The sequence below is a fragment of the Salmo trutta genome, chromosome 12, assembly GCF_901001165.1.
Source record: "Salmo trutta chromosome 12, fSalTru1.1, whole genome shotgun sequence".
In the NCBI taxonomy this organism is placed as follows: Eukaryota; Metazoa; Chordata; class Actinopteri; order Salmoniformes; family Salmonidae; genus Salmo; species Salmo trutta.
Genome location: NC_042968.1, coordinates 55039520 through 55053185, shown reverse-complemented (window position 1 = coordinate 55053185; position 13666 = coordinate 55039520). Strand labels below are relative to the sequence as shown.

The window sequence follows — 13666 nt, the reverse complement described above, 5'->3', positions numbered from 1 at the left end:
TTAGTGTATGTAAACATCTGACCCACTGGAATTGTGATACAATGAATTATAAGTGAAATAATCTGTCTGTAAACAATTGTTGGAAAAATGACTTGTGTCATGCACAAAGTAGATGTCCTAACCGACTTGCCAAAACTATAGTTTGTTAACAAGAAATTTGTGGAGTGGTTGAAAAACTAGTTTTAATGACTCCAACCTAAGTGTATGTCAACTTCTGACTTCAGCTGTGTATCTAGGTGGCTATAGACTGAACTATTAACCATGTGAATGTGCCTGGTAAGATTCTTGTAACCCTGAGTGTTGATGCTTGTGTTTTTTTTCTTCTAAATACGTACTACTATCTCCGAAATGGATTCAGACTTTACAGCATCTGATTTAATTATTTATCAAAACCGTAACTGCTTTGATAGTCACTCACAGTAATATGGCACTGCACTTTGAAGTGTGTGAGATTGTTCTTGTTCTCTCTATCCTCTAACTGCACTTTATTCTCCTGAGCAGACTAACATTCTCTACACTGGCTTTGTAGGAGAAGTCTAATAAGTTCTTGTCTTTTCTCTTCTTTTCACTTCTTTCCTTTCCCGGTCTCCCTTCCTTCACTCATTTACGCTCTCTCGCTCTCTCTGGATGCTCTGTCTGCACTAAAGCACGCAGTCCCCATGAAAACCCCCAGCCCTTCCCCCACTCCCACCCCCAGTCCCAGTCCCAATTTGTGCCTTATGCAACCCCGCTTGGCTCTGAGGAACCGATAGAGGAGGTCCAAAGGAGCTCCAGCATGCAACACATCAGTAAGTCAGGTTATAATGCATTTATAACACATGGGATACCTTATTAAGTCAGGTTATAACACATATGGCACAAAGCTTGCCTGTGTAAGTCAGGCTATAATGCATTATAACCAGGGGTTGGAACCAAAGTTATTTTCCTATTGTTTCGTTCTAAACAGAACCACTATTTTTTTATTTTTGTTCCGCTGTTCCGACTAGCAAAATAAAGTTCTGAACTTGAAGCGCTGGGCAGCTTGTTAGGTAGTTAACAAGCTTGCGTGTGCAGAGCGGTACCAGAGTTAAAAACACGTCTTACATCTTTGTAGTTATTAAATCCAATGTGAAATGTAATAACTATGCCTATAGTATCCTTAAAAATAGTTAATTAATAAATATCTCTATCTTCTAAATCAAGTTTGTAACGTCAGTACAGTAGCCATTCTTCGGAGGTGGGGATGGGCAGGTAGCTTAAACACACACAGACAAAGATTATCAGCTTGCTGGCAGCCACTGGAATAAGTTTCGATTTACAGAGTGAGGGCTTTGCATAGGCGCTTTTGTTGCGTTTTGTCGTGGGACTAGAAAAAAATGCATGTAACATAAAATAATATTATGAATTGGTTCCCATGCTTTTAAAATAACGGTTCTGTTCCGGAACAGTATGGATAACTTTCGTTCCAGGTTCCATTTCTGTTCCTTACAAAATGTCATTATTTTCCGGTTTTCAGTTCTGTTCCCTGAACCGGTTCCAACCCCTGATTATAACATTATAATACATTATAACATACCCTCGTGTGGGATACTTTTGTAAGTCGGGTTATAAAACAATACAACACTCTAACATGGACATTTTTCGGGATGCCTGTGTAAGTCATACGCAAATAATGCAATACAACACTCTAAAACATGGACATTTTTCAATAAGTCAGGTTATAATGCATTACAACACCCTAGTGTGGGATACCTGTGTAAGTCAGGTTATTATAGTCATATAACATAGTCTATAACAGGTCATAACACATACCTTGACAATAGTCTATGTGCTAATTTGCGATCCAAACTCATATTGCTGATATTAGCATTGATGACTGAAAACAATACTCTCATGGGAAATCACGATCAGTCCACCATTTTTGGAGGATTTTTTTATACGACTGCATCAAACAACATCCAAGTCACAGTCTATCATGCTCAGAGAAATAGTAAACAACCAACTAGCTAATGTAGACCCTACTTGACCATTGACCAACTTTGTCAGGTTAACAGAACAAAAAACAGCCTTCTCACTGAGTCTGGCTATCTCTCCCACTCTCCCACTCGCCCACCAACCCCACCATAGACTACAAACAAGACTGAGTGTCCATGCCCTCTCTCTGCTTTGCCGTGCCAGTGAGTGACCAGTTGGCATCAGATCAGAGACGAACAGGGCACGGCAGTGGGAGATTTCAGTCAGAAGATCGGATCCACTGCAGCTGGCATCGGCCCTAAAGCTTAACTAAGCCCTGGCAGCCTTCCAGATTTATATTAGGCCTTCTGAAGTTTCTGTTCCTATTTTCTTCTGTTTCTCTTCATCTCCTTCTCTGAGATCAGTCTAATCTAACTGGGCCTTTGTCTTTTCTGTGACTTGTGCTTTACCTTTCATCTCAGTGACTTTTTGGACCCCAGGGTTGTGTTCATTAGGCACCAAATGGAAGAAAACTGCCTGAAACAGGGAAGGACTACCTGGTCCAATAAGAAACACTCACCTCCATTTCAGAACGCTATCAAACCATTTGACTGTTTTGTGCCCTAATGAACACGGTGAGCCCTCTCAGTCCTGGTCGTTGAACTCTGACCTCTGACCCCACAGGTAGCCCAGCCACGACCCATCGGAACCTGACCTCTAACAGCCTCAGCGACTTCTCTGACCAACCAGATAGAGACCAGGTGAGGATATTATTGTGTGTGTGTGTGTGTGTGTGTGCGTCTGTGTTTGGGCACTCTACATTTCAACTCCTGCTTTAACGCTATGCAGGGTCAAAGATTGGGCACAGCGTGTGTGATGAAGTGTGTTCCTAGGGGTGTGTGGCCTTGCTCGACTGATAAAGCCTATGAGCCTAACGCACAAAAGAGCCCTGACACACTCTCTCTCAAGTGTTTAGTGCCAATGTTGCTACTCCTCCTGAAGCCTGCTGAAACCAGTACACAGACACAGTAACTAACTCCGGGAATTACACTGACAACAGTAGGTCATTTGTCAAATTGCTCTGGCCTTGCTTAGTTGATCATCTCCTCACCCGAGGTCTCTGGATGTTTCTTTTTTTTTGCATTTCACTGGGACTGAGTAGTACGTCAGTGTCCCACTTAGGCCTTCATTTGAATTTAGCGGCATATTGCCCCAAAGGGAAGGGCTGGTATGCCTTCACCTGGCCTATTATTCTGTATACAGTTGCAGAGGTGAATCTTTTCTGTTGCTACTGTGTTACATTCTCATTACATATCATTATATAGACTTGTTCAAGTGTATAACCAATGAACAGAACGGACTTCATTATGTGTCCTTTCTCAGACGGCTTGGGAGTTAGTGAGTCACAGAGTGATAAAACGCTTTAATCTGTTTCTACAGACGCTACGGGCTGCAGTGTTGCCACATAATACAGCATGCAATGCCAATGTGCCGGGGACGGGTTGTACTGTGCGGCCCCATTTCATTCATGGAACTGTGTACAACTTTGGAGCATGTGAAATGTCCATTGTTACAGTACCTTTGCGGCTCTTCTCATTCTACTCTGATAAGGACAGTCGTTTCAAGCACTGTGTCTTTTGAATAGATGTGGGTCAAGGCTAGGATTTCATTGCTTTCTTTCTCTTTTTCTGTCTCTATGTTTATGTTTCTCATGCTCTCTCTCTCTCTCTCCTCTTGCTCTTTGTTCAACTCTGTCTTTCTCTCCCCTTTCTCTTTATCTCTTGTCCCCCCCTCTCTTAATCTCTCTTTCTCTTCCCCCCTCACCATCTGTAGCTGAAGAATAAGTTTATGAAGAAGCTTCCTCGTGATGCCGAGGCATCTAACGTCCTGGTTGGAGAGGTGGACTTCCTGGACACGCCCTTCGTGGCGTTCGTCCGTCTGCAGCAGGCTGTCATGTTGGGAGCTCTGACAGAGGTCCCCGTCCCTACCAGGTACCCTAATGACCGCTGACACCAACCACAATCACCACCACAATCACAATCACACCAGAACTAAACAAACCCACCAAATATACCACATATCTCATAGCCTGTAGAGCAGGCCTGGGCAATTCCAGTCCTCTGGGGCCTGATTGGTGTCATACGAGAAAAAAAAAAATGTATGAATTGAAATGTATGCATTCACTACTGTAAGTCGCTCTGGATAAGAGCGTCTGCTAAAATGACTAAAATGTAAAAAAAATGTAAAAAAATACTTTTGCCCCAGCCCCAGCTAACACACCTGACTCCAATAATCAACTAATCATGATCTTCAGTTAAAAATGTAATTAGTTTAAATCAGGTGTGTTTGCTAGGGAAGGGGGAAAAGTGACACCAATCAGGCCCCCTGAAGACTGGAATTGCCCAGGCCTGCTCTCTAGGCTGATTGGTACTGTATTTATAGAGTTCAACCACTAGTGACCACTGTTTTACCAAATGTGGGCTTTGTGTTAACTGTCTATTTCTGAATATCCTTCTACTTTTTTTTTCCATTTCCTTTCAGGTTTTTATTCGTGCTGCTGGGGCCCAAAGGAAAAGCCAATTCTTACCATGAGATCGGACGTGCCATCGCCACCCTCATGTCTGATGAGGTACGTGACCACTGTGTCCAGCCCGCTTATATTGTATATTTACCAAGGAGTTGATACTGTCCAGTCTTCCCGGAGTTCAAGGGACTTGGTCCATGTGAATGTATATTGTGTTTGTTAATCTGAGTGTGAGTCTATTGCTGCGCTGCAGTGTTTGCCCTATGGTTAGTAAATGTCTGGCCAGCTGTAGTATTAAGAGATTAACATAGGCAGAAAGAAGACTCCAGGGCCACATATAGCACCCAGGTGGCATATGGCTCAACACGGTGTAGTCTAGGAAACTAAGATGTCATGTCTTACACAAGGCTTTCTGGATCCTACAGTTGTAATTATGAAATTGGCAAGGCTTACAAGGTTGATCTGGGATTAAAGTCATGGTATGGTTAGACTTGATTTTAGCCTTATACTTCCACATTGATTTTTTTTTATTTTTTTATTTCACCTTTATTTAACCAGGTAGGCCAGTTGAGAACAAGTTCTCATTTACAATTGCGACCTGGCCAAGATAAAGCAAAGCAGTGCGACAAAAAACAACAACACAGAGTTACACATGGGATAAGCAAAAGTCAATAACACAATAGAAAAATCTATATACAGTGTGTGCAAATGAAGTAAGGAGGTAAGGCAATAAATAGGCCATAGTAGCGAAGTAATTACAATTTAGCAAGTTAACACTGGAGTGATAGATGTGCAAGAAGTAAATACAATACAAATACAAACACTCCTCTCCCTCCGATTACCCATATTGCACCTGACTCTCATATTCCCCACACCCCCTTTTTTTCCTCAGGATATCCTCAAGTTACAGTTTAACCAAAACCTCAGCTTCCCTGTGAACGCTCAGTCCCATAGAGATCTTTATCTGACTGTGGGTCTGATGCTGCTTTTTGACTGTAACACCAGTGTTTCACTTAGTGTATACTGTACCAGGGAAGTTATACTAGGGAAGTTGTGTTTGCCTAGCTAGGGCTGTCAGTGAGGACTTGTGAAGAGCAGAATCGACAACCCCTGCATAATCAAAACAGTTGCTTTCTGAGAAGCTGTTAAAGCTGAAAGTACCAGTGGCGTGTCTTTGGCCCCAAGTGAGAGCTGGTCCGCCGGAGCCATGCCCCAGTGAGACACGGGTGCCGGCCCTTGTAGATGGAAACAGAAAGGGCTGAGCCTTTTGGGTTAAACACCTGGGGAAATCCTGTATGGAGTGATCTGCCCTGCCCTGGCCTGAGTGGCCCAATACTCTGTGCCTGAGATTTACAGTGATACTCTCAGTGCAATAAGAGCTCCTGGTGGTCCTCTGTAGCTCAGTTGGTAGAGCATGGTGCTTGTAATGCCAGTATAGTAGGTTCGCAACACTGTACCACCTGTACTTAAAATGTATGCATGCATGACTGTAAGTTGCTTTGGATAAAAGTGTCTGCTAATTGGCATATATATATACTATTATTAAGAGATTATGGATTAAATAGATGGGATACTGTAAGTCTTTACATAGAAATAGATGATAATGATTAGGATCCAATTACTCAGGTCACAATATGAGGAAGAGACAAGTGTGAAACAAGAAATGTTTGGTTGTGTGCTGCTGTTGATGTTAATATGATTCCTCATCTGTTGTGTTGTGGTCAGGTGTTCCATGACATTGCCTACAAGGCCAAGGACAGACAGGACCTGCTTGCGGGCATCGAGGAGTTCCTGGATGAGGTCATTGTCCTACCCCCTGGGGAGTGGGACCCCGACATCAGGATAGAACCTCCCAAGTCCCTGCCCTCGTCTGACAAGAGGTACAGCACTGCCACACACACCTCTGGTCCTAGAAGGGTTAAACAATTCTGTAAATGTTCCTAGTTCCTGGAAATTACTTAAATTGTGCATGTTTCTTTTTAAAAGTGACCCGGAGTATTCCCTCTCTTTCCTCTAAACTGGGCACTCATGGTGGACCACAAACAATCAGATGTGTGTTGGAGAGTGATGTCTGTGGGTTAACCTATTCTGTCTGTCTGTATAGGAAGAACCAGTATAATGCTGGGGGTGGAGGGGATGGGCCCCAGATGAACGGGGACACACCGGGACATGACGGGGGTCAGGGAGGAGGCGGACATGGACATGTCGGAGAAGAGCTCATGAACACTGGGAAGTAAGGACGACACTGCTCAATACTACTAGCCTAAGCCATACGATGTGGTGTAGTCTTGAATGACAGAGCAGTCTTCAACTGCCAATGCCAACATGTAGTACATTGATAGAATGTCACTCGGCAGGGCCTCAACTCTCACTGAAATCAGAATGCAAAGCTATTTACTATTGCACTGTAACTTCACGCAAGTTTACTTAGGAATTCCAGGAAATTACACCTCAGGTGTGTGGCATAAGCAAGGCACTATTTACCATTGCCTTTTAGTTACTCTATGTGCCAGACACTGATTTGTGATGAGACAGCATCTTTAGTTATCTCGCAAACCAGACAGATTCAGTAGCTACGCTGACCAAAACAGAATGGGGATCGTAGCGATCCGTCTCCTTTTACGAGGCTACGTCTTTAAATCCTTTGCCAATAACAAAGAGTTTGTGGCATAAATGTAACGTTTTACTGTCACATTTTCATTGTTAAGATTTTGCGGCGGCCTCATTCTGGACATCAAGCGGAAGCTGCCGTTTTTCGCCAGTGATTTCTACGACGCCATTCACATCCAGTCGTTGTCCGCCATCTTGTTCATCTACCTGGGCACCGTAACCAATGCAATCACCTTCGGAGGGTTGCTAGGAGATGCTACAGAAAACATGCAGGTGAGCCCCACCTGTTTATATGTCTTTGTGAAACAGAATCAGTTGAAATATTTATTAGATATATTTTTTTGCATAAGCATAACTGGATTTAAGCATTGGCAAATACTATATTAATAATTCGTAATGAGGGACAGGATATTGGCTTGTGACCTCAACAGGGCCATAGTTGTAGCATATAACTGTGACTCAAGAGTTTCTTGGTCAGGTCACGTGGTCAGGAAAACTCCTTGTCATAGTACCGTCATGGCAAATGCTCAACTTCTACATCTAAATTGCTTTACATCTCCTTATAGCTCATCTTGTAATGTAGGCTATAGTTGAATTAACCTGACCTGGGACACAGCGCCCTGCTCTACTTGTGCAGTTGCCACTAACTGTGTTTTCAGGGCATATGCCAAGACAGGTGTGTGTATATTGCTGGCTAGGATGATCTGGTTTACTGTAGATATGCAGACGGCTTGTTGACTGTTAGAGTATGAAGTGGGAGAGTTGGGGAGAGTACAACTAAACACACACACACACACAACCCCCCACCTCCCCCACACCACTACCACCACACACTAATGCAAGCTGCATCAGTCGTAGCTGAGTAAACGCAACTCCGTATACTGAGCATCTCAATGGAGTTGAGTTGCAACATCTCAATGGAGTTCAGCTGCGATGAGTTTTGGCGGAGTGCATCGCCGACAATATCGAGTCGGTATCTGTCGATACTTGTAAAAATGTAACAAAAATGTACGCGTACCTTGTACCTATGTTTGGACTGTATAGCTATGTTGTTTGCTTTGGATGCTGTAGTTTTGGATAAAAATAGCATTTTATACAACCACCACCAAGGAAGCCGTTTGTAACCGGAAAAGAAGCAGCCCCTTCATTGCACGGCAGATTTTTTTGCTTTAGCAGGGCATATATAGAATGCCATTTTAAAAAACTACGGAGCCCAACTTCTATTGTATTCTCCATTGGGAAACAGTGGTTTACACGGCCCAATAGAATTAACTTATTAACAAAAACTACGGATTGCAGAACCCCCCAAAAAATTACATAGTTATACAGTGCAAACATATGTATGCATTAAAGAATGCACATTTTTACAAGTATCGACTGATGCCGACTTGATGTAGTCCAAGTGACAACTCAAATCTATTGAGATGTATATGGGGTTGAGTTTACTCAGCTACGTCAGTCGAGGCAGGCATGCGTGAGCCGAGGAGAGCTGGCCTCAGGGGATTTGGCTCCACTAGAAATAACAGATCCAGATTACTCAGCAAGCCTCATCAATGCCCCATCTCCTCCGTCCTCCCCCAACCTCACTCCACTGTGTGGGAGGGGAAGGGAATCCCTCTCCTGACCTCTGACTTTTCCAAGAAGCCGTAGCTATCCAAGCATCGGTGCACAACATTCCAGGCAGCGTAGCTCTGATCCTGCATCCCATCTGTCCATTGTCTCCTACCCAGGCCTTGTGATGGTGTGTAAAATACAGCTAGTATAAACACACGATGGCACAATGTGAACTTGAACAGGGCTGTCTGTCCTGATTGGCCTGTATAACAGCTCTTTGTATGTCTGGAGCTGTATGATGGGGGAAATAAAGCATTCGCTGAATCGGCAGATTGATATCATGATGTCGAAAGAAATTACATTTCTCACATGGTTCGTAAACAACAGGTGAAGACTGAAATGCTTGCCAACAATGCAGAGAGAAAAAAGATCATTAATATGAAAAATAATAACACGAGGAATAAATACACAATGAGAAACGATAACTTGGCTATACATTGGAAAGTATTCAGACCCCTTGACTCTTTCCACATTTTGTTACGTTACAGCCTTATTCAAAAAAATATTAAATATATATATATATATATATATATATATATATATATATATATATATATATATATATACTGCTCAAAAAAATAAAGGGAACACTTAAACAACACATCCTAGATCTGAATGAAAGAAATAATCTTATTAAATACTTTTTTCTTTACATAGTTGAATGTGCTGACAACAAAATCACACAAAAATAATCAATGGAAATTCAATTTATCAACCCATGGAGGTGTGGATTTGGAGTCACACTCAAAATTAAAGTGGAAAACCACACTACAGGCTGATCCAACTTTGATGTAATGTCCTTAAAACAAGTCAAAATGAGGCTCAGTAGTGTGTGTGGCCTCCACATGCCTGTATGACCTCCCTACAACGCCTGGGCATGCTCCTGATAAGGTGGCGGATGGTCTCCTGAGGGATCTCCTCCCAGACCTGGACTAAAGCATCTGCCAACTCCTGGACAGTCTGTGGTGCAACGTGGCGTTGGTGGATGGAGCGAGACATGATGTCCCAGATGTGCTCAATTGGATTCAGGTCTGGGGAACGGGCGGGCCAGTCCATAGCATCAATGCCTTCCTCTTGCAGGAACTGCTGACACACTCCAGCCACATGAGGTCTAGCATTGTCTTGCATTAGGAGGAACCCAGGGCCAACCGCACCAGCATATGGTCTCACAAGGGGTCTGAGGATCTCATCTCGGTACCTAATGGCAGTCAGGCTACCTCTGGCGAGCACATGGAGGGCCCCCCAAAAGAAATGCCACCCCACACCATGACTGACCCACCGCCAAACCGGTCATGCTGGAGGATGTTGCAGGCAGCAGAACGTTCTCCACGGCGTCTCCAGACTCTGTCATGTCTGTCACGTGCTCAGTGTGAACCCGCTTTCATCTGTGAAGAGCACAGGGCCCAGTGGCGAATTTGCCAATCTTGATGTTCTCTGGCAAATGCCAAACATCCTGCACGGTGTTGGGCTGTAAGCACAACCCCCACCTGTGGACGTCGGGCCCTCATGGAGTCTGTTTCTGACCGTTTCAGCAGACACATGCACATTTGTGGCCTGCTGGAGGTCATTTTACAGGGCTCTGGCAGTGCTCCTTCTGCTCCTCCTTGCACAAAGGCGGAGGTAGCGGTCCTGCTGCTGGGTTGTTGCCCTCCTACACGTCTCCTGATGTACTGGCCTGTCTCCTGGTAGCCCCTCCATGCTCTGGACACTACGCTGACAGACACAGCAAACCTTCTTGCCACAGCTCGCATTGATGTGCCAGGAAGCACTGCAGAGAGGAATGGGAAAAACTCCCCAATTACTGGTGTGCCAAACTTGTAGTTCCTGGATGAGCTGCACTACCTGAGCCACTTGTGTGGGTTGTAGACTCCGTCTCATGCTACCACTAGAGTGAAAGCACCGCCAGCATTCAAAAGTGACCAAAACATCAGCCAGGAAGCATAGGAACTGAGAAGTGGTCTGTGGTCCCCACCTGCAGAACCACTCCTTTATTGGGGGTGTCTTGCTAATTGCCTATAATTTCCACCTGTTGTCTATTCCATTTGCACAACAGCATGTGAAATGTATTGTCTATCAGTGTTGCTTCCTAAGTGGACAGTTTGATTTCACAGAAGTGTGATTGACTTGGAGTTACATTGTGTTGTTTAAGTGTTCCCTTTATTTTTTTGAGCAGTGTATATATTTTGCAATCTACACACAATACCCCATAATGACAAAGCGAAAACAGGTTTAGATTTTTAATACATTTTGCAAATGTATTAAAACTAAAAAAAACAGAAATACCTTAATTACATAGGTATTCAGACCCTTTGCTATGAGACTCGAAATTGAGCTCAGGTGCATCCTGTTTCCATTCCTCATCAATGGTGACTTTAAAAACTGAGCAATCGGGGGAGAAGGGCCTTGGTCCGAAATATGACCAAGAAACCGATGGCCACTCTGACAGAGCTCTAGAGTTCTTCTGTGGAGATGGGAGAACCTTCTAGAAGGACAACCATTTCTGCAGCATTCCACCAATCAGACCTTAATGACAGTGGCCAGACAGAAGCCACTCCTGAGTAAAAGGCACATGACAGCCCGCTTGGAGTTTGCCAAAAGCACCTAAAGCCCGGATTTGAACCCGATCAAACATCTCTGGATTGACCTGAAAAATAGCTGTGCAGCAACGCTCCCCATCCAACCTGACAGAGCTTGAGAGGATCTGCAGAGAGGAATGGGAGAAACTCCCCAATTACTGGTGTGCCAAGCTTGTAGTGTCATACCCAAGCAAACTTGAGGCTGTAATCGCTGCCAAAGGTGCTTCACCAACTACCCATTTTGCTTTGTCATTATGGGGTATTGTGTGTAGATTCATCAGGAAAAAACAATTTAATACATTTTAGAATAAAGCTGTAATATAACAAACAAGTCAACTGAATACTTTCCTAATGCACTGAATACACAGGGTACCAGTACAGAGTTGATGTGCAGGGGTACACAGTCATTGCGGTAGATATAGGGATAAAGTGACTAGGCAACAGGATAGATAATAAATGGTAGCAGCATTGTTTGATTTAATTTTTTATTTCACCTTTATTTAACCAGGTAGGCTAGTTGAGAACAAGTTCACATTTACAACTGTGACCTGGCCAAGATAAAGCAAAGCAGTTCGACACATAACAGAGTTACACATGGAATAAACAACATACAGTCAATAATACAATAGAAAAAGTCTATATACAGTGTGTGCAAATGAGGTAGGATAAGGGAGGAAAGGCAATAAATAGGCCCTAGTGGCAAAATAATTACAATATAGTTGTCATGATCGTCTAAAGGAGTAGACCAAGGCGCAGCGTACTTAGAGTTCCACATGTTTAATAAATATGAAACTCACCAAAACAATACAGACAAAAATGAAGCGTGACGTTCTGGGCTGCTCACAGGCAGCTACACAAACACAAGATCCCACAAAGCACAGGTGGGAAAAGGCTGCCTAAGTATGATTCCTAATCAGAGACAACGATAGACAGCTGCCTCTGATTAGGAACCATACTCGGCCCAAAACAAAGAAATAGAAAAAGGAACATAGAACGCCCACCCTAGTCACACCCTGGCCTAACCAAAATAGAGAACAAAACCCTCTCTATGGCCAGTGCGTGACAATAGCAATTAAATACTGGAGTGATAGATGTGCAGAAGATGAATGTGCAAGTAGAGATACTGGGGTGCAAAGGAGGAAAATAAATAAAATAAATAACAGTATAGGGATGAGGTAGTTGGATGGGCTATTTACAGATGGGCTATGTATAGGTGCAGTGATCTGTGAGCTGCTCTGACAGCTGGTGCTTAAAGTTAGTGAGGGAGATATGAGTCTCCAGCTTCAGTGATTTTTGCAGTTCGTTCCAGTCATTGGCAGCAGAGAACTGGAAGGAAAGGCGGTCAAAGGAGGAATTGGCTTTGGGGGTGACCAGTGAAATATACCTGCTGGAGAGCGTACTAGGGGTGGGTGCTGCTATGGAGACCAGTGAGCTGAGATAAGGCGGGACTTTACCTAGTAAAGACTTATAGATGACCTGGAGCCAGTGGGTTTGGCAACAAATATGTAGCGAGGGCCTATGAGAGCATACATGTCGCAGTGGTGGGTAGTATATGGGCCTTTGGTGACAAAATGGATGGCACTGTGATAGACTGCATCCAATTTGTTGAGTATAGTGTTGGAGGCTATTTTGTAAATGACATCGCCGAAGTCGAGGATCGGTAGGATAGTCAGTTTTACGAGGGTATGTTTGGTGGCATGAGTGAAGGATGCTTTGTTGCGAAATAGGAAGCCGATTCTAGATTTAATTTTGGACTGGAGTCTGGAAGGAGAATTTACAGTCTAACCAGACACCTAGGTATTTGTAGTTGCCCACATATTCTAAGTCAGAACCGTCCAGAGTAGTGATGCTGGACGGGCGGGCAGGTGTGGGCAGCGGTCGGTTGAAGAGCATGCATTTAGTTTTACTAGCATTTAAGAGCAGTTGGAGGCCACGGAAGGAGAGTTGTATGGAATTGAAGCTCGTCTTGAGGTTAGTTAACAGAGTGTCCAAAGAAGGGCCAGAAGTATACAGAATGGTGTGGTCTGCGTAGAGGTGGATCAGAGAATCACCAGCAGCAAGAGCGACATCATTGATGTATACAGAGAAGAGAGTCGGCCCGAGAATTTAACCCTGTGGCAACCCCATAGAGGCTGTCAGAGGTCCGGACAACAGGCCCTCCGATTTGACACACTGAACTCTATCTGAGAAGTAGTTGGTGAACCAGGCGAGGCAGTCAGTTTGAGAAACCAAGGCTGTTGAGTCTGCCGATAAGAATGTAGTGATTGACAGAGTCAAAAGCCTTGGCCAGGTCGATGAAGACAGCTCCACAGTATTGTCTTTTATTGATGGCGGCCATCTTGGCTCTCGTTGTATGTGATGCGTCAAAAGAGTTAGTGCAAAAAGGGTCAATGCAGATAATCCGGGTTGC

At 43.9% G+C, this 13666-nt stretch overlaps 1 protein-coding gene across 2 annotated transcripts in view; it reads left to right on the top strand.

Moving 5' to 3' along the window:
- The window catches only part of LOC115203814 (electrogenic sodium bicarbonate cotransporter 1), a 73885-nt gene that overhangs the window by 35433 nt on the left and 24786 nt on the right, over positions 1-13666 (top strand). For both annotated transcript variants that reach the window (XM_029768833.1, XM_029768834.1), the window contains exons 7-12: positions 2617-2693; positions 3766-3923; positions 4474-4561; positions 6182-6336; positions 6561-6689; positions 7165-7339. In XM_029768833.1, the coding sequence (XP_029624693.1) occupies positions 2617-2693; positions 3766-3923; positions 4474-4561; positions 6182-6336; positions 6561-6689; positions 7165-7339 (782 nt within the window). The remainder of the gene's footprint in view (positions 1-2616; positions 2694-3765; positions 3924-4473; positions 4562-6181; positions 6337-6560; positions 6690-7164; positions 7340-13666) is intronic.